At 41.2% G+C, this 19,797-nt stretch overlaps 2 protein-coding genes across 11 annotated transcripts in view; one reads left to right on the top strand and one right to left on the bottom strand.

The window, feature by feature from the left end:
* Window positions 1-13,664, bottom strand: part of slf1 (SMC5-SMC6 complex localization factor 1) — a 39,317-nt gene extending 25,653 nt beyond the window's left edge. For 2 of the 7 annotated variants that reach the window (XM_023818298.2, XM_023818297.2), the window contains exons 1-15: window positions 13,423-13,664; window positions 12,870-12,981; window positions 11,852-11,930; window positions 11,444-11,669; window positions 10,184-10,328; window positions 9,949-10,056; window positions 9,724-9,786; window positions 9,299-9,445; window positions 9,021-9,187; window positions 8,577-8,711; window positions 8,232-8,373; window positions 7,533-7,680; window positions 6,951-7,096; window positions 4,982-5,139; window positions 1,739-1,788 (exon numbers count right to left, since the gene is read on the bottom strand). In XM_023818298.2, the coding sequence (XP_023674066.1) occupies window positions 1,739-1,788; window positions 4,982-5,139; window positions 6,951-7,096; window positions 7,533-7,680; window positions 8,232-8,373; window positions 8,577-8,711; window positions 9,021-9,187; window positions 9,299-9,445; window positions 9,724-9,786; window positions 9,949-10,056; window positions 10,184-10,328; window positions 11,444-11,669; window positions 11,852-11,930; window positions 12,870-12,981; window positions 13,423-13,484 (1,888 nt within the window). In that variant the 5' untranslated portion in view covers window positions 13,485-13,664. The other 5 variants (XM_023818299.2, XM_023818302.2, XM_023818300.2 and 2 more) reach the window with 5 other exon arrangements.
* Window positions 13,665-13,961: 297 nt separating this feature from the next.
* The window catches only part of kiaa0825 (KIAA0825 ortholog), a 105,304-nt gene continuing 99,468 nt past the window's right edge, over window positions 13,962-19,797 (top strand). For all 4 annotated transcript variants that reach the window (XM_023818331.2, XM_023818332.2, XM_023818330.2 and 1 more), the window contains exons 1-2: window positions 13,962-14,105; window positions 16,800-16,950. In XM_023818331.2, coding sequence (XP_023674099.2) covers window positions 14,102-14,105; window positions 16,800-16,950 — 155 coding nt within the window. In that variant the 5' untranslated portion in view covers window positions 13,962-14,101. The remainder of the gene's footprint in view (window positions 14,106-16,799; window positions 16,951-19,797) is intronic.

Below are 19,797 nucleotides of genomic sequence, written 5' to 3'. Positions count from 1 at the left end.
CAACTCCCAGGAAAGACATGCTATGGTTCTCTCATTTCTTAAGATTTTTATTTTTCCTGCTGCTAGTTACTCAAGGTTGCTAATGGTATCTGTGAATAAAATAATCTATAAGCCTCCATTGAATAAACTGAAATGCAATCATGCTGCAAAAGCATGACAAAGAGATGAGTTAGTTCATGTTAGTATATATTTTGGTATAATTAGAGTTGCTTATGATTTCACATGTGTTCTACATAGGGTATGTCTTGGGGTAAACCATTCTCTAAAAATAAATTGTCCTGCTCGTAAGCTTGGGTGACAGATCAGTGCGAGCTGAACAGCCATCAAAAAAGATACACTTCCAAAACATGTGGAAAACGCATGGAATACATAATACTGAATGGAATAAATATTACCTAAAAACATGGGGAAATTTAAATATAATAAAGTTATCTTTCAGGAAAAAGAACACTCAGAAGCCTTGCACTTCTCCAGCTCAAACATCTCAGAAAAGTTACTTTGAAAACATAAGAAAAACTTTAAAGTATGGAGGACATGGCATCTGTTTCCTTTTGTTGTTTGTAGCCATCTGGGAAACTTAAATAACGTTTACGTCTGCACTGCACCTAATGCAGTGTCAATGCCAATGCAATTTGCTCATTTCCACTGTCACTTGGATTCTCCATCACTACCTGAAGTCTTAAATACTATATTACAGGCGATAAAGTAAAGAAGTTATCTGTGTTTTCAGACCTCTCAATCACAGTTGAAAGTATATCACTTACACCAGTGGTCTCCAGCCCTTTTCACAGTCAGAGTTACTCTTACTTATACTCTGGCAAGGTACCGACTAGGGATTGAGGAAGGGTGCGGGGGCTCTGTATATTTTGCTGATCAAGGGGGGGGTCCTCGGTTTTGCCGAAGGGGAGATTGGAAGTTGTATCACGATTGACTTGAAATATCTCGGCAAGCGTCCGGTTGGTGACCTATGCCATTCCGAACATAATCTTACTACGAAGAATAGTGATCTGAAGGCATCACAGAACAGAGCAGTAGCTGTTCACAAGTATGCCTTAACGCTGATGGACACGCCCATCACCTCGTCACCTAAAGGGCCATGACGACCGCTGCCCGACAGCCTCTCAGCTGCCTGCTTTCTGGTCTGGAGAAAAACAAGTGGCCATAGCAGTGAGCTGGGAGAGCAGAAGGGAAAGGGAAACATAACAGGGGCTGCATTAAACATTAATGACAGTCGCATTAGTAGAAGGAGCACGTAGTAGAAAACAACACAAGTGAGCAGCCTTGAGTCTCCCTGAAGCTGGATGCCTTCCCTGTCCCACTACCCACCCCCCCCACCCACCCCCCAGCAACGGCCTTTCTGATCAGCTGGAGGGGGGAATATAAGCGCTGACAGTTCTGTGGGTTCACACAGAGTGCCACCATTCTAATTGCTGGAACTTGCACTTACTAAGTAAGTCACTCACTTTTGTAATGGAATCCTAATGGCTACATTTTAATGTCACTAAACTGTGGATCTGACACACAATACGATTGATTTTTTTTCTTTTTTTGTCGGTGGTATTAAAACATACAGAGGAAAAATCTTAAGTCACAGTGCACATCACAACTTATTCAAAACATTCCATTAATTGTAAAAAAATATATGAAGATATGAGAAACAGCTAGAGAGCAGCTACATTTTATCCACGAATTAGTACAAATGCACATGCATCGGTGATGTGTTTGATGTGACGTGTACCTGCAGCGTTGACTCTGTGAAGTCCTTTGGGCACTGTCTTCTTGTCCAGACTAGGAGAAGAGAAAATAATGAATTGGCACCCCAAGAAGTGAACAAGGTGGGGATCAGTTTTAGAATTTTGAATACTGCACTTACAGATTTGAACCATGAAATGTTTCAGTTTTAAATGACAAAAACCAAAAGCAAATAACGAAAAAATGCATTTTTTTAACGACAGTGTAAATTCCTCAACAATTAGCTGGGTTATTGGACACAGGAACAATACAGGAGGCAATTATTGGGACTGCCTTCACACATCCAGCTTCTCAGCAAGCGGGCATCATCCTGAACACCATGTCTCACGCAAGCAGAAGACAGCCTTCAAAAAATAAAAAATATAAAAAAAAACTTTTTTGTGTTTTTTTGAAGGACTAGGTCAGTTTCACACCATGCAGTCAGACTCTGGGCTTCCCCTGAAGTTACTGTATATGCTCCCCTGCTGTTTTAAATGCCTTTCGGAAAACTGCAGAACAGGTCTTGTCTCGGTTACTTGAAGTGCAGGGTGAAATGAAAATCTCAGCCAGCAAGAGGCCTGCTGGAACATTCCGGCAAGGTGGTAGAAACCAGCCAGACAGGACACTGGGTTTTCAATTAAGGGCACTGCTCCACATTTTACACGTACCGTGACTTTTTTTTCCAGCTCGGTAAATAACAGTGCAAACTGCTTAAATAAATCTGCCCTGTTTTCAATATGCTGCGAGAAACATTTATTTGAATTACGCCAGTGACGAAAAGCACAGAGAAAAATGGCAGAGAAGAAAGCAGATTAATAAAAATAAATGAAAAGCAGAGGCACTTCAAAGACCCTGTGCGCTGTCAGTGCATAACGGAGCCGCCTTTACGACTTCTGACGGGAAGATGACACCAATGTGGAAGCCTTGCTTACAAAAACGATGCTTGTTTTACTGGTAATTGGCTGTCCCGCACCCAAGCGGAATATTCCGGCAGCGGCACAGCAGGAACGAACAGCTTGACACATGGCGCCTTATGAGTAGGGAGGGATAAACGTCGGCAGGGTGATGCGTGTAGTGGGGACAGTGAAAACCACCCCCCCCCCCACCACTGTACCACACTGCCAGTCCCCCGCCCCATTACCTTGGCTGTATCTCATAAACAGTGCCTATCTATAATCCAGATCTGTACCTATCAACTCACCCCATCCAAGTAACACTGAAAGTTTCAGAGCAAAATACTCTTTTTCAATTTACGCTGTATTTCAATTACCAGTAATTCGTTTGTCAATCCTGAAAAGGGGAAATGAATCAAAAACACAATCCAAAAATTTGGATTGGATTGAAATAAGAGGTAATGTTCTCATTGTAGAGTGATGTTTCTCCCGAACTTCAATAATCACAGGGGCAAATTTACAAGACCAGTATGCATGTATTCAGGTACTTAAATATAAATATAGATATAATTTTCATTGCCAAAACATTAGTACATAAAATGGACTGGAGACTGAAATCCTTCCATAGTACAATAAACTTGCCCACTGCCAGGGATTGACATAACTGGTACGCAAGTACGCATTCACCTTTAAAAGCAATTAATGTAACAACGCAACAAATTTTAACCTCTATCCTGCAAATGAAGTACGAATTAACATGTAAAGGTTAAAATGCATAATTTCTTGTCATATCGGCGCAAATGCACATAAAATACGTACGCATTCACGCTGTTACAGGGTGTTCCACCTTAACTTGTGCAACCACTTTATTCAGAAAGTAAGAGTAAATAAAACAACAGAAACATTGAAATCACACTTTTAATGTTACAGGTTATTGTTTATAGTTATGTAACACATGTTATTCAATAATTCCACCCGTTTTTTCAATTACACTCTCTAGCCTATGACGAAAACTCTGGCACGTCTTTCTTACATATGCCTCATCCATTTTGCTCCAAGTTCTGGTGATGGATGCCCTCAGAGCTTGCACTGATGAATGTGGTTTCTTGCAGGCCTCCTGCTCCATGTATGCCCAGATACTATAGTCCAGGGGATTGAGTTGGGAGGCCACATGTCCTTACCCCAGAAGTTGGTCATGTTCTGCTGCAAAAATTCTTGGGTCTTCCATCGGGAAAGGTCCTTTGAATCCAAGGTAGCACATGCTTTGTCAACATCTTGATATAGGCATGAGCATTCACCCTCTCATTTTGTGGAATGAACACAGGCGGACACTTTTTGCCATTGGATGCAACAACCCTTAGTACCATGACTTTGGCAGGGTTTTTTGTCTTGGAAACATGTTTCACACAATCAGGGACATCCTTCACTGCATCCGATGAAATATAACGGTTGTTTCTACGGTTGAGACCCCGATCAACACAAAACAATTTTTCATCACTGAAGAGGATGACTCTGCCAGATGAGTGTTTAACATCATGCAAGAGAAGTTTCGCCCTGTCTACCCTTTTCTTTCTGGAATCTTCAGTTATTAGGTGGGTGCTGGTGATGGCCCTAGAAGTGGCACCAAGGTCTTCTTTCACTATGCGATGCATTGACGTAGTGCTCACACCCACATCCTTTGTCATCTTGCATATTGAGCGCCATGGGTTGGTGTTTATTCGGTTTTTCACCTTCCTAATGACGTCTTTGCTTCGAACACTTCTACGTGAGCCAGTAGACCTTTTCTTCACATCTCCTGACTCTCTGTACATTTTTTTTACATTGTTTACAGTGTTTCTGTGTAAGTTTAAGGCACTTGCAATCTGCTTAGGAGATCTCCCGGCACGAGCAAGATCAATGATGGCCTGTCTTTTGGCTTCTATCTTTAAGAATGAGACAGTTAAGGCTAGGCAACCTACTTAAGAGTATTAGTCTGGTAATTGTTTATGTGTTTCAGGTGAAATAGACGACTATACCAAATTAGATTGTTTGCAGGTGTGTGGTTTAAGAGTGCACAAGTTAAGGTGGAACACCCTGTAGAACAATCGACTGATTTCCGCACGTATCGCTAAGTCAATCCCTGCTCACTGCTGTAGCTACCATCGTCACATGACGACAGCAGCTGGTACAGGGTAGGAGACAGTGAGAGTAGCACTCTGTGCTCTCGCCCAAACAGCCATCGCTGTGGGGCTTTAACCTCTGCACGGACTCCCTCAGTGGCATTGATTGAGAATGACATGTTGACGTCGTGAGGCACCGTCCCCGGACAGCCACCCTGCTTTGACGCATGCTCCGCAGGGGAGTGGTCATTTACTCACCCCGAAGCCCCTGGCAGGGTGGCCGGTGCCACGCCGGCACAGCTGGCAGTGTGGAGCTCGCCTCCTGGCCTGGCAGGCGTCCCCGCCACACGCGGGCCCCCAGCCCCGGCCGGCTTACGTTCACAGAGTCTCCCCAGGGCAGGCAGATAGCTGGAGACCTGGCAGGAGACAAACGGCACTTGATGTAGTCTGGAGCAGCCAGCTGTCAATCATCCAAGATGGCCTGTACATGATAGGAAAGCAGATTCCCTACAAACACATACCAGCCCACACTAGATGTGACAAACTCCTCAATGCCTCAGTTACCAGGCCATAACAGCAACATTTCTGAGAAGCTGTAATTCATAAGGGTGAGGCAGTGGCTCGGTGATTAGCACAGGAGGAATTCAGTGATTATAAGTGATTGTGTGTTTGTGCTCTGAAATGCGCAGGCAACCTATGCAGGGAGCTCACTGCTTTATGTCCTACACTTCCTGGGAAAAGCTCCAAGCTGTACTGGGTAGGTAATTATGGAGAACGGATGCATGTGACCCATAAAAGTGACCAAGCTGCTCAAATCCCACAAGCATAAACTTGATATTCAACAGAAATATGGGCCACTTCTCCCAGAAAATGCCATTTTCATGTAAACTTTTACATCAGATTAGTTTATCCATTCCTCCACTCATTTTCAAAAGAACCTACCCAAGTGATAGACGCTATACTGTATGTCATTTTATAAATCTGCACAATGAGAAAAGATTCCCAATTTCCTGCAAAAACGAATGCTGAAAATACATATCACTCAAAACATAAACATGCACCATCATTTCGCAATAAGAAATAATGTAACAAGCCAAATTAAAAATATGGTTTTGATATGGCATTTGACATCAACATGTGCTTAACTATGGTATTTCATAACAGATTACCGTTCATTCATAACTAGAGATTAAATTCAGTTATGCAAGGCATGTTAGATTTTGCATGCAAGTTATTGTCATGCTTGAATTATACATGACAGTTCCTTAAGGAACTTCAATTAACAACATACTACAGAATATAAAGACATATAGTAGCTATACATTTATGGCAAAATCACCATCAAGAGCAGTTAAGAAAAAATAGAGGAAAAGCAATGCTTAATAAAGTCACAAAGTCCTGATTAGTTCTTTTTCTATTAATACACACACTAGCTTTGAAAATCATCTGATAAGCCACCATTTCCACAGGACAGGTCTTGAGGCCATTTCAGTGCCCAACCTTAATATAATGTTTTATTTCAAAAGTTCATGGGAATCACTGTAGAGACAAGAGGAATGCACCGGGCTGTCCAGCCAGCCTAATTTGTTTGTAGATGTTGATAGGAGCTTGGGGAAGCTGCCGCTGATTACAGAGCAGGAGCGGCTCTGAGATCAGCAGGAGGAGTTCCGGAATGCATAACAAACAGCTTGCATCTGGCACAGAACACCGATGTGCCTTTCATGAAGACGGCCTCCTGCGAGTTTGACGTCCCTCTTCTGACAGCGTGACTCCAGCTGCCCCGCCGATGACACCTGCGGGGGCCTCCGGGACCGGGCCAGCTGCAGGCCCACACCTGTCCCATTCCTGGCAAACGCCGTCCGTGTTCCCCCTCGCTAAAAAAATCTTTACTCTCTCTCATACATGGTTAACCTGGCTTCCCTGCATAGTTTCTATACATCTGGTTAGTTGTGACAGAGCTCGGTCTCCCTTGAGCAGCCATTTGAGAAAGCATAAGCACCACTGGACAGGTTGGAGATGTTATGATGATGATGTGGTGAAGAGTGCTACTCTGACATGGATGTCAACAGAAGATACATCATGATGCTGCAACATCAGCCACACAAACATCTGGTAAAAAATGCACATGCTTAGTTTTTACATTGCTGATTTAATGGGGAGAAACAATTGAAACAATTGCTTTTAATATACCAGCTCTACCCCACTGGCTACATAATGCACAACTTACAATTTTTCGTAGGGTTAGAGGTTCTGTTCCCACGGAAACACCATTTCTGCAGCACATACACCTGTATATGGAATCAGCAGTGACCATCTTCAGTCTCAGTGACGGCATGTTGGGAACAAACTCCAGTAAAAATTCAGGAGGATGATCTACAAGAAAAGAAAAAAAAAACAGTATAACTCAATGACATTATAGGTGTATTGCTGCTACTCAGTGACTCTAAACTTTGTAGGTTATGACAGTAGATTAAGAAGTTTCACATCATGGGCATAGAGCAGGGGTGTCAAACTGCAGTCCTGGGGGGCCGGAGCCCTGTGTAGCTTAGTTCTTTCCCTGTTCCACCACAAATGATTCAGCTCAAGAGCTGTGTGGTAATTAGCACAAGGAGTTGAATCAGGTGTGTTAGACGAGGGGAAACCCAAAAATGTGTAGGACTCCGGCCCCCCAGGACTGCAGTTTGACACCCGTGGCATAGAGGTAAAAAGGGCCCATATTCATAAACACATCAATACTATTTAATGAACCTATGTAATATCCTGTCATCTCCGTTCCAGTCCCAAGATGTCCCAAGTGAAATATACACACCTTGGCATAATATGGAAATGTGCTCAGCCAGATCTTCCATGCCCTTGTCCAGCAGGCTTTTATTTAGTTTACTGTGTTCCTGACACCAGTACTCAACCACCACAGCCAAGGTGTCATGCAAAGTACACAGAAGGCGCTGCTTCCAGTCCTAAACAAAAGCGAAGCATGAATCAGGAACAATTCAACTACACTTATAGACTTACAACAAGACAAAAAGCAATTGCATTTTCATGTGGAGTTCAAACGGAGCGAAGTACCTTACATACGTAAAGCCCAATTTTGGGCAATATAATACAGAAGTAGGAAACACTAATTTTAAGTACATTGGTAACACTCGAAACAACTTCACGATGTCCCAGTGAATGAGACATAATTGCTGAAATTTTAATAATAATGATAAATATGTAGAGTTTGTGAATATGAACATCTGCCTTGCATAAACTGCACAAATAAATGAATCATTGTCCTCTTGTCCTCTAGTTATGCATCAAGCGTTACAATATAACACATCCTCATACAACATTCAGCTTACGGTATTTGTTATAAAACTTACGTCTTCGCCATTTGGCAATAGTAATCTGTGCATGGATAACGTTAAGCGCACTCTACAGACTGCTGTGTAGTTATACATACATACACACACTTCAGTATTACATACTGTATCTTTCTCTGTGGACAGGACGCCGTGACAATACTGACCTCAGCAGATGACAGAGCGCAGCTGGTAGTATGGATCAGTAACCCTGCCAACTGCTGGACTGTCCTGCTACCAAGAGTGGATCTCTGCCAAATGTTCCAAAATGTACGAACTAGAACAGAAGACCGTGACCCTCCAGATTGCCTGAAGGAAATCAAAGACAGTCTTATTAATATATGAATCTATACTATTTATCATGTGCCTGTCGTTTCATGTGTGATTAAATAACACAATGTATATGAATTTAAAGTATTTTAATAAAATTAAAGGGTAATGCTGAGTGCATTGCATTTATATAAGCACAGAAAAGCAGATAAAAGTTGATGACTTGGGAACTTCTGTCATACCCTTTGCTGGAGGCAAAGAGCTCATGTCGGAAGATTGTGAGCAGAAAAGCCTGCAAGTCACAGAGGAACCTGATCAGCTCTGGGGAAGGTGAGCCAGGAAGCAAGTGACAGCACTCCCCGCTGGACACGCACCACCTAAGGAGTGGGACAGTCGTGCACAGTCAGCAAATTAAATAGTGGGTTATACCATAATATTACATACGCTGTCATTTAGAAGTCGAAAGCGCATCATAGAAGGGCAAGAATGACGCTGTTTCACATTTGCTTTTGTTTGTACTCATCATCCTCCCAAACATATTTTCCCATATTCCTTAACATTACAAAAATAACCTCATCAGAATCCTCATGGGAAACCTTGCACTAGCCAACGTGCAACAGTTAATGTCTTCTGCCTGTCAGCTGAAAAAGATGCAATGCAAGACAAAATTCTGAAGAACTCTATACCTCACTGATGTCTCCAGGAGGGCCCAGGTTCCTCCCTTGCACTGAGGGCACTGCAGGATGTGCAGAAAATACTTCACCACAGTGGGCGACCCCCAAGTGGGATTGTTGCGTAGGATGTTGTGCAAAATATTGATAAAGGTGCTGAAAAAGTATGGCTTAACTTCACCCTGAGGAAGGAAACAGGGTTACAAGCAGTAAACACTGACAGGTTCTGCCATTGTTTTTGAGGGTGAGAAAATGGAAAATAATACTGCGGCTTTCAGCAGTGCTTGGGTTACCTGCAGAGCGTGATGCATCAGGGAGCACATGTATTGTGGTGATGGAAGGACTCCAGGGTGCAGCATTCCCTGAATTTCCTCTAAAGCCTCTGTGAGGAGACCACATTCGATAAGGCTGTGCACATTGCTGAAATCCACCACGGAACTCTGAAAAGAGAGACACGAATGAGGATGTGTAGCCTCTGGAGATTCAGCTGGCCTTGTCACTCAGTGTCATTTGTCGTCCGAAGCCCGGTCCCAAGCGTGCCACTGTTCCTGAATGCAAACTTTGAGGACGCTCCGGGGGAATGCCGGAAGAACCAGCTTTCCCTTAACAGGTCTGCCAATGATGCCCTACAAACCCTGTGACAAGTCCATAAAATGGAAAGCCCTGTCATGTAATTGTCATGTAAATCCATGCATTAATATGCTTAACACCACCGTACCTGAGACGGATGCCCTGTAGTTGCGTGGCTCACATAATCGATGGAAACAAGCCTTTCGGGGAGCTGCAAAAAAAAAAAACATTAATATCATCCTTTTCAGATGACAATAATGACAGCTCATTTAAACGGCAATGTCAATTTTCATAAAGGGGTGAATACGAACTTTGATGAAACAATCAAGGTAACTGAAGCATTATTAAAAGAAAAAAATAATGCTGTTCTCACCACAAGTTTTGAAACGTAATCTTTCAGCTGAATTTCTAATTCGGAGAAAAGCTGTGTATTATCCACGGGAGAGCTGGATAGCACTTCTGAAATCACAGGCCATGAGCTCTGTAAGAAAAGCGGTCCAACTGCCTGAATAAAATGCATGTCATACACAAAGTATACTCAAGGTAAGGAGCATGCTACAGTTCCAGAGTGGGACTGAATGCACTTCGGCCGTTTATCTCCAGCGTACCCCAAGTAAATGTTGAGCAATGTAATCCAACGAGTAGCATGGGGCACCAATCTTAGAATCTGTGTTAATGTTACCCGTAAACACATGCGTCACAGACTGATCAGATGCGCATGAGGAAATCCTGGCACCTCCTGCCATCAAGATCCTGAAAAAAGAATCAAAAGGTATTTTTTTAAGAAAATAAAACTGGAAAATGATATGAGGGGATATGATATGTGGCTGAACGGTGAGAGCATGGTGATAAAGAACAGAAGCATAGCAAAGCTTGGTTTCATTTGGATTAAGGAAAACCTCCATTCTTCTGACTGAGGAGAAGACGCTTTGGAAACTTTAAAATTAATATCATAAGAAGATTTCTGCCTCCCCTTATATCTGAGACCTGAGGAATATATTATTTTCATTATGAGTTTCCACACTTTATGTTGCATTGGGATGATTTACAAGACAGTAATACCAAGTAGTACTCTATCCTATCTTGTACATGACAAAAATGAACAATATCCTACAATAATTGTAGCATTGTCCAATGAGAGGGCGAGGAAAATCTCCTGTATGCTCCGCAGTAACAAACAGAAATAAGGTCATGTCTACTGAACCCGGCTTTTTGTATGATAGTGACCCGATTATCATAAATATCTAGGAAGTAGAGAGACATGAAAAATTAATTACATAGTGTGTAGTCCCAGGTCAATATGCAGGCTTTTATCTTGTTCCTTGTTTTTATGCAGATTCTCATGAAAAAATTATATGAACCCACTAACATGATCCACAAGATAGAACATCACTTTAATAATGATATTGGTCAGTAATTTATCATGATTTTTATATATGAGTGGTCAGTGCTTTAGGATGAAAGGCAGGTAGTATTGAAGCCGGAATCCCACCCATGGCTTGGCGCACTTCTGATCACAGGTAGGCTACTTAGTGGTTCTGAACTGCCCATAGTGTGTAACTGCATTAGAGCATCCTGTCCTGTGATTACTGGGACAAGCTCCAAGCTCACCATGCTGTTCTACTGGATCAGCGGTATGGATACAGATGGATGTCATGCTCAGAAGGATAAACAGTGTACAATGACAGCAAACCATTGTTATTCTTGGTGGTGTTTGCCACTCCAAACCTTTCCAGGCATCCTACCTATAATGCTAATTCAGAAACGAAAAATGCTTATTTCATACTGCATTTCCATTAGTACCAATAAGCATTAGCAATTCGATATCAGAATCTGTATGTCTCTGCAACCAAGAAGGAGAATCCGACCGTTCGAAGATCTCTCTCCTCTTGCGGTCATCCATGAGCAAGACAGCTCTCCAGCCCTGGAAGGCACCGGAAACAGTTCCGCTGGCCACCCTTGTTCTCCACATCCGGATGGGTCTGGTGGCCTCAGGAGCCTGACTAATGAAATCCAGCTCGTAGGCCACTTCGGGCAGCCACTTCCCATTCCTCACACTGTCTATCACATACTGCGGAGTGACAATCCACTTCCCTGAGAGACGGACCACACAGACAGACAAAAGAATGAGAGCCAAGCCCAGAGCAGGCTAGTGGCCAGTCACTGGTTTTGCACTTCTGTTCTTTAGCTACAAGAGTCTAAATAATCTCACCGATTTAAAGTATCAACAGTGAATCCATGTTTAACACTAAGAGACGTATTCAAGGGCAACTCACCACCTGCACAAGCAGCCAGGAATTTTTCACTGGCCAGTGTACAATGGGCAATCAGATGAGTAGCTCGACCTTTATAGATCTGAAAGAGATACAACCCATAACCACGTTTTAAAAAGAACTCGTAGCTAGATTATATATATGATTTCTTCTGATGCCAGTATGCAGAGTAATTCTAACTCATATTGACAGAGAGCAATATTTTCCAGACTGGTTCTGGGGAATCTATCACGCTGACTCAGAACTGCAGTGACACTCATCAAAAGTACCCAAGCTTCACATCATAAGTAATTGAATAACAATTATTTACAATCAGCGCTAAATGAGAAGCTGGTGTCAAATGAAAAAACTGGTGCATTACATAAAGCATACAGCAGCTTAAGGACACATCCACTCATATTAATACTGTCATTCAAATGCTGTGGGCAGTAAATGTACAAGGCCTATCATACAGATCTTTCCAAAGGCCATGACACTGCAACAGCATTTAATTTACTAGGTATTTAATAAGGGTTCATGCTATATGATTTCCTCAAGTTAATAACCTCTCTTAAGCTGTGGAGAAAAGGAAGGGGAAAAGGTTAAGAACTTTATAGTGCATTTTTGTGCTCAAGGGGTTTTAATCTGAAGATAGAGAGTGTACAGACTATAAAAGGACGCAATTGAGGGCAGAGATAAAATTAAAGAGGCAATAATATATTTAGGCATCAGAACCAATTAGGTCATTTAAAAAAAAAAAGAATCTCCAGAAGCCATTCATCTGAATAAAGTTGATGACAGTTGCACTGCATACTTCTGAAGAGATTTAAAATTAAACTTACCGCTAATTAAGTCATTCTAAATATGAATGTCTCTACTAAAAGAAACTTCGATGCATTCGGAGTCGGGGGCCTTAAAATAACGGCGATGCGAAAATTGTCCGGCGTGACCCAACGTCACCAGAGACTCAACATTAGAAAACTAGAGGGCTAGATTCAGGAATGAGGTTTACAGTGAAATGGCAAATCACATAAATACTCACAGAGCCACCAATGTAGCTTCCGCCCAACTTATGAATTCCTCTGAGTAGTTTTCCTTTTATTTGTGGGTTTTTGATCCCAGTGATTTGGAAGGTAAATGTTTTCTCCACCATCCTAAGACAAGCAACTGTCAGCAAAGTGATTCGGTCTTCAAAAACTTATCAGCAGTTATTAATTCTACGGAGACTTTCAAGTAGCATGGCTGTTTTGGACTGTCAACGAGAAACAAGTACAATAAAAATGAAAGCAACCCCACCATGATTTCAAAGAGGAACTTTCGCAGGAAAGATATTGAGGAGTTTACGACCTTAATGCAAATAATTAGGTTCAAATGATTTTAATAAAATTCACGCTGAAACACAAATCGTATAAAAGTTTAACATATTACTGATATCAAACTGCTACTACAGCCATGATTCTCTGGCGGGAAACATAATTATTGTAGTAAAAAAAAAAACATGGCAGCAATCAAGACAAACGTTGAAATTTTACCTAAATAGCCACTTTCAGTACCGCTACGTACGGCTACAGTTACATTTCTCAAAACTTATTTACTTCAGGTATAGGAGTTCAGCGCCAAATTTCTGAACATGTCCGCATAGTGTGGTCCATACCATTCACAAAGCATCCGGGGTTTTCAGCTTTAAGGTACATTTATTATTATGTACGAAAAAAGAAATCTCTATTTAATGTAATTTATGTAACAGTATTTCAGCGGCGATACAGGATAAGAGTAATGAATAAAAGATTTTAAATAAAGCAAGGTACAAAATCCACCCCTGCCATTTTACGCCAAGTATTGCGTTTATAGGGATACAATGGGTTTAGGACACTTCTTTTCAGTTATGGGGGGAAATTCATAGCAGTGTAATTTTCGGTATTGGAAGAGTTGATTGTTTGATCTAATAAACGTTATAAAACATAAGAGAAATTATTAATTTTACAATTTCAAAGTAGATATTGTACGTTTTGTAGTTATATATTTAAATAATAACGTAGTAAGGACAGCTACTGCCCTATATATTGCTGGAGTTGTACCATTCGGAACCGCGGAAGTTAATCAGACGCTGCTTCCGGTTGGTTGTTATAGACGCTTACCTGGTTGAGCTGTTATTTTTTCGTAACGATGGCGTTATGCCTGGCATGTGTGTCGTTTTGGGATTTCGTTTAGCAGTTTGTATTCGACAAAGGGGTGGTGTGTGAAAAATGTTACTGGCTGACGTTACAAATCCCAATGTGTAAGTTTGCAAATATTAGTAAATGTGCTGACATTTATTCAAAAATGAGTTCTGATAAGAAATTAACTAGTTGACGTTAGTACATATCCAAATTAGCTCATTAATAGCGGTTTTTTTCCTATGCTGAATTTAGCAGTTAGACAGTAACTAGCTAGCTAGATTCCTTGTCCACTAGAGACGTGGCATGAGAGCATTATTGTAATGACCAATACTTTTGTTTTTGAACTCGACGTAAAATCCCACTGTATAGATTAGTCGAGTCTGTATAACACGTAGATTTCGCAAGCTGATCTGCTTTTGATAAAATGGATAAAATCATGGCCTGTACATTTCCGTGAGTGTTTCGTGTGGTTGGTTTTTTCGGAAAGAAATATCAGACTTATACATTTAATTTAACCTTGCAAAACAATCCAAAAAGTCTAGATAAGGACACCACTCTACGTTGTAATTGTGTGGGTGTCTGCATGTGTATTACAGAAATCAATTAAATTAAACTTAGGAGTTGTAATATAGACCAATGGTTGAACATCACTTTGAAACTGACAGATGTTTTATAATTGATACATGTAGGCGGTCATTTTCTTATTGAATAACTTATAATGAAGCAATGTGGTTAACGGTGTAATAGTTGCTTTATTATTATATTCTGTATTCTGTCTATCTTGGTAATCTGATCTAAAGACATGCAATTAGGTAAACTGGTTTCTCCAAATTACTCATAGCATGTATCATAGCATGTATGCGCACTGCGGTGGACTGACTTATTATTACAATGATTTGTTATTTTTCATGTTTAATTTATGACTCAAGAGCTCATCCTCAATAAAAAGCCTTTTATGAATCGTTTCTCTTTGGATTATCTAGGACTTAATTTTATCAGTGACTGTCCTATGATAATGCCTGATGACTTCTAACATTCTAGCTTTTTTAATACTTACATTTGTTTATGATTTTTCCATTCTCACTTTATTGTTCTCATTTATAATTGTGTTGAGACTATATTGTGACATTTTTTACATCTTTATTAAGACCAGTTTCTCCTAATCTTTTCTTGGGTTTTAATAGTTTTCTGCAAGGAAAACAGAATAGAATATTGTGAACAGTGTAGATTATTCAGTACACAAATGTTGTATGTATTATTCTTATTATAACCGGATGCAGCTCGTGTAATTGTTTTATTTAAGGCTTTTTCATCTGGTGAAAAACAGTATTTATATAGTGTTTTTTTTCTTAAGGAATTCATTAAGTTATGAATAACGGTGTTAACAGTCTAAAATAGTGTTATGGAATAAATTGTTCTGCAAAAAATTACAAAACTCACAGACTGAGTTACAATTTTGCTAGAAACCATTAAAAATTGCACTGTCATTGTATGAAAATACTGTGTAATGGTAAATGATGGTCCTTAAGCAATGTACACATATTTGCTTCCAACCCTTCATTAATACAGGAGCATAACTTCTAGCAAATTACATAAGTGTAGTGGTGCATGTAAGGAAATCAGTCAAAAACATGGTCATGAAGATATATAAATCTGAATTCTTTCTATTATGAACACAACCACTGTAACTAAATTATTACCATAAAAGTATTTAAACATACTCTACTTTGACTATAAATGAGTGCTACTACTTTGAGAGATTAAAGAATTTAGCTCTCAAGTTTTTCCAAATTTCGTCCTTCTGGAGAAGTATTGAGAAAATTGATTTACACTGTAAGACTACATTTAGTTCTTATAATGCTAATTAGGATCAATAGTCCCACAACAAGAACCAGGCATTTTTAATGCCTTCATATATTTATATCACATACGGGCTGTGATGTGTATCCTTTGATTGATTCGTGCCACACCTTCCTGTATAATTACATTGTTGGCTTTCCAGTCCCACAATTGAGAATTGACACATCTCAAGAAGTCACTGTTTAAACTCCTCTGCAAATAGAGCAATGAGCCAGTCAAGCCAAAATAATAAAATACTGGCTTAACTGTAGATATTGTCAAGTGGAAAAGTAATATTTGTCCAGCTAGACAGCTTCCTTTTGTGCAGAGTAAATGAATGTTGAGATTCTGTCTCCAGTTGAAGACTCCTGTGTCAGGAAGGTACTGAAAACTGTTTCTAGTTTGACAAGGATTATTAAAATCGGGTGAGATGAAGGAACAGGAAGTGGGAGAAAGCAAAATTGACATTGACATTCTCCATTATATTCCACTTGACTCAAGATGACTGTGTTGATATCATAGATCCCAAATACTGGATTTGCTGTTGGGATATGTTAAACGTGAAGTGCTCACATCCGCGGAAAGTAGAGATTGCCTATTTAAAATGAGAGCGAACAGCCTTTTTTGTTAACACATTGCAGTAGTGCTGTGTTTAATGCCGAACCTATGCATTTATTATTAGGGCCACTGCAGATTATATTGTACTTCATCTCGTGAAAAATAACAATAAGCTGGAATGCATTTATTACATGTGACAATCACCACTGTTTCAGTAAATGCGACTGGTGCCATTGATTTATTACTTCTGATGGCATCTTGTTTTATATGTTATGTGCTGCATATAATTCTCAAGGTGTTTCCTCAGCATCTAGTCTGATCAGTGTGGCATCTGATGGATGCTATGCTTTCTTTTATTAAGCTTTTCACATGGTTTCTGCATAAGCATCCCCCCCCCCCCTTATTTCTACAACCAGGTATCTTCCATTTGATGGACATGGAGTGGCAGTGGGAATTCTGTCAAGATCATGCCTTTATGGACTGTGTCAGTTCTGTGGTACCAAGAGAGCTGGATGTTCAGCAGCTGCTTCATGACACTGAGGAGAAGCTGAAGCTCAATGCCTGCTGGTCAGTGTTTGTGTTGTAGCTGTTGCTATCCTGTTCCTGCTATGTTTTCATTTGTGTGGGCTGGCCATGGTTTGGTGTCCATGGGTGACACGTTAGCACTTAAATGGAGAGGGAACTGCTCTATAATCTTTCTTCTGTCCAGGAGCAGAGAAATGTCTAATGTTGCACCAGCTTTCTAGGTTTTGTGTGTGTGTTTGCGTGTGTGTGTGTGTGTGTGTGCGTGTGTGTGTATTTTTGTGTGTGCAATTAAAAGATTAAGACACAGAACTTGACTTTAATGACGATGCTTTCCTGGCGTGTTCTGCCTGGGGTTGGGAGTGGCCTGTCTGGAGGAGATGTTGTGGTGCCTGATTGCAGCAGGTATCCCAGGTAGGACTTCTAAGCGCAACATGTTGGAATGAACCACTGGCTGTAGGTGCTCCAGGATACTGTCTCCTGAATTACATGGGCAGAATTCTTTATAATTTTGCCACCAGTCCTCCTCATCTGCCACCAGTAGGTCCAGGGTCAGTCCTGTGATGGAGCTGGCCTTTCTGAGTCTCTTCAGGCGTTTGGCAGAGCCTCAACTGATGCTGCTTCCTTAGCAGGCTACAGCACAGAACAGCACGCTGGCCCCTATGGGCTGGTAGAACATCCTCAGCAGCTCACCACACATCAAAAGACCTGAGTCTGCTCTAGCCTTTCTTATACAGGGCCTCTGTGCTGTCTGCCCAGGCCAGTCTGTTGTTCAGGTGGAGCCCCAGGTACTTATAGCCCTGCACCATCTCCACTTCCTCCCCCTGGATGGTAACTGGTCTCAGGGGCTCCTTGTCACGCTGGAAGTCCACCACCACATATTGTGTGTAATAGAATCACCATTAAATATGGTGGAGAATGGATGGACATACTTTCTAAGCAATGTTTTGGTAGGCACATTATTTTATATGCGACTGTATTTCATGTTTGCTAAATGCTTGTATTAGTCAATGTTCAGTCGGATATTCCTTCTTTTGTATTTCAGGTAACATTGGATTTTAGTTTTATTAGACAGGGTAGTAGAGAGATGCTGCAGTTTGTATGAAGACCTTCGGTTTGTATTATACGCAGAACCAGCTCATATTGAAACTAGTACTTAATTTACCCATGGAACCAAAACTCCTCATGGATGATTGGAGAGGAAATTCAGAGTTACACAGAGCAGAGAAGCTCAGGCTGGGCACAGGAGAGATGGTAGTGATTATGATGGTTTCATTCTCTTCTGAGAGGGATCCAGAAATCTATATTTCCCATGCTTTTATCCTTTGTGCTGTTCTAGGACCAAGGACAGACAATGAGGTGCACAGTAAATGCAGAGCATGAGCAAAGCCACTTACTCCAGTGCCATTAGTGCTGTTTTTCGTCCTTTTGAAAATGGAAAAGTAATAATTGAAGAGCCACATCTTGAAATGAAGCTAGGATGGGTAATTCAAGGATGATTACAGAGGGCTGACATATTTTCTGCCTTCTAAGCATTGAAGGGTATTCTGTGTTCTTAGAGATGGGAAAAAGATAATCATTATGAGAAGAAAGACTTCTGTAATGGAAAACTGTGCCAAAAATAAAGCAACATTCAGGGACAATGGGCAGGGATGCTTTGAGTTTGTTTCAGTGCGTCTGCATTTTTGTCAGGCGAATACTGCTGGGGCACACTTACCCCTCCAGGGTGGGCCTTAAAAATGCACCTGCTTCCTAATCTACTTATCAGTGTCTGGGACAAATTACAGGGAAGAGAAAGAGGAAGGGGAAGGATAAAAAAAAAGAAGCAACGTCCCATTAAGGGTTTAAGCTTATTTATGGGTCACAGTCTTTGCCATGCTCCCAGTCTCAGATATCGGAGATTTGCCTAAGAGCAGCTTCCTAATTGAAAGAGATTAAGATAGACTGACAACGGCCCTGCTTGTCCAAATTGAAATGCTGCGATCCGTTAGGTTTCATAAAATTGGACACTTCTGGGGGCCAACAGAAAAAAAAATGGCCATAATGAAGTGTCATTGGGGTTATGGGGAGTGAAGACAAGGCATCAGATTGCAGCGGGCGTGGAAATGACTTACAGTAGGTAACTGCCACTGCTTGCCAATCTCTCTTATGCTCTGGCCACGGTGAACATCTCCAGAAATATCCCATCGCTTTAGTGGTCTGAGGGGAAAATAAGTAGGCCACAGACGGGGGGCTACCTCTTTCTAGCCCACTCATTCATTGCTCCCCCACGAAAGGGGGGCCCTTTAATACCCAGGAGATATTTGTTTCCTGGCGGTTCATTTCGAGCTCACTGAAGCTAGGCCTTATTTGAAAGGGATCCTATCCCCACACCTCCCGGAGCGCGACAGGCCCACAGCCCACCCACACTAAATTAATTTTGACAAGGAACTTAAGATAACGTCAAAGCACCGACTAATCAGCAGATTGGGTTTCTGTAAGTCACGGGCCTGTGAAATGTGCCATCATTTCAAATAAAAGCTTCTTGTAGCCTTTCTGTTTTTTTTTTTCATTCTTTTTTCTGGGCTGCCATATCGTGTCTTTTTGGAAAACAGTTGAATTTTATTTGGGAATGATTGACATGCTCAGGAGTGAATTGCAGCAGGTATAGAAATCTTTATACTCCTTTTTCTCTCTTTTTATTTTCGGTTTAACTTTTTATCCCCCTGTTCCCCCCCCCCCCCAATCGTATCTTTTGTTGCTCTTGGCTCTTTGAGGTCTGCAGTGTCAAACGTTCATGTTCTGTAGAGCCGCTCATTTTCTTTCTTTTACTTTTCTGCTCTGAGGAGTAAAAATCATTCAGGTCCTGCTAATCCAGTGGCGGTGTCGATTAATCTGCGAGCAGCACGCACA

This window comes from Paramormyrops kingsleyae, chromosome 2 (assembly GCF_048594095.1).
Source record: "Paramormyrops kingsleyae isolate MSU_618 chromosome 2, PKINGS_0.4, whole genome shotgun sequence".
NCBI classification, from domain to species: domain Eukaryota; kingdom Metazoa; phylum Chordata; class Actinopteri; order Osteoglossiformes; family Mormyridae; genus Paramormyrops; species Paramormyrops kingsleyae.
Note: the sequence above shows the minus strand (reverse complement) of the source record. Positions and strands in the feature narration are given on the sequence as shown.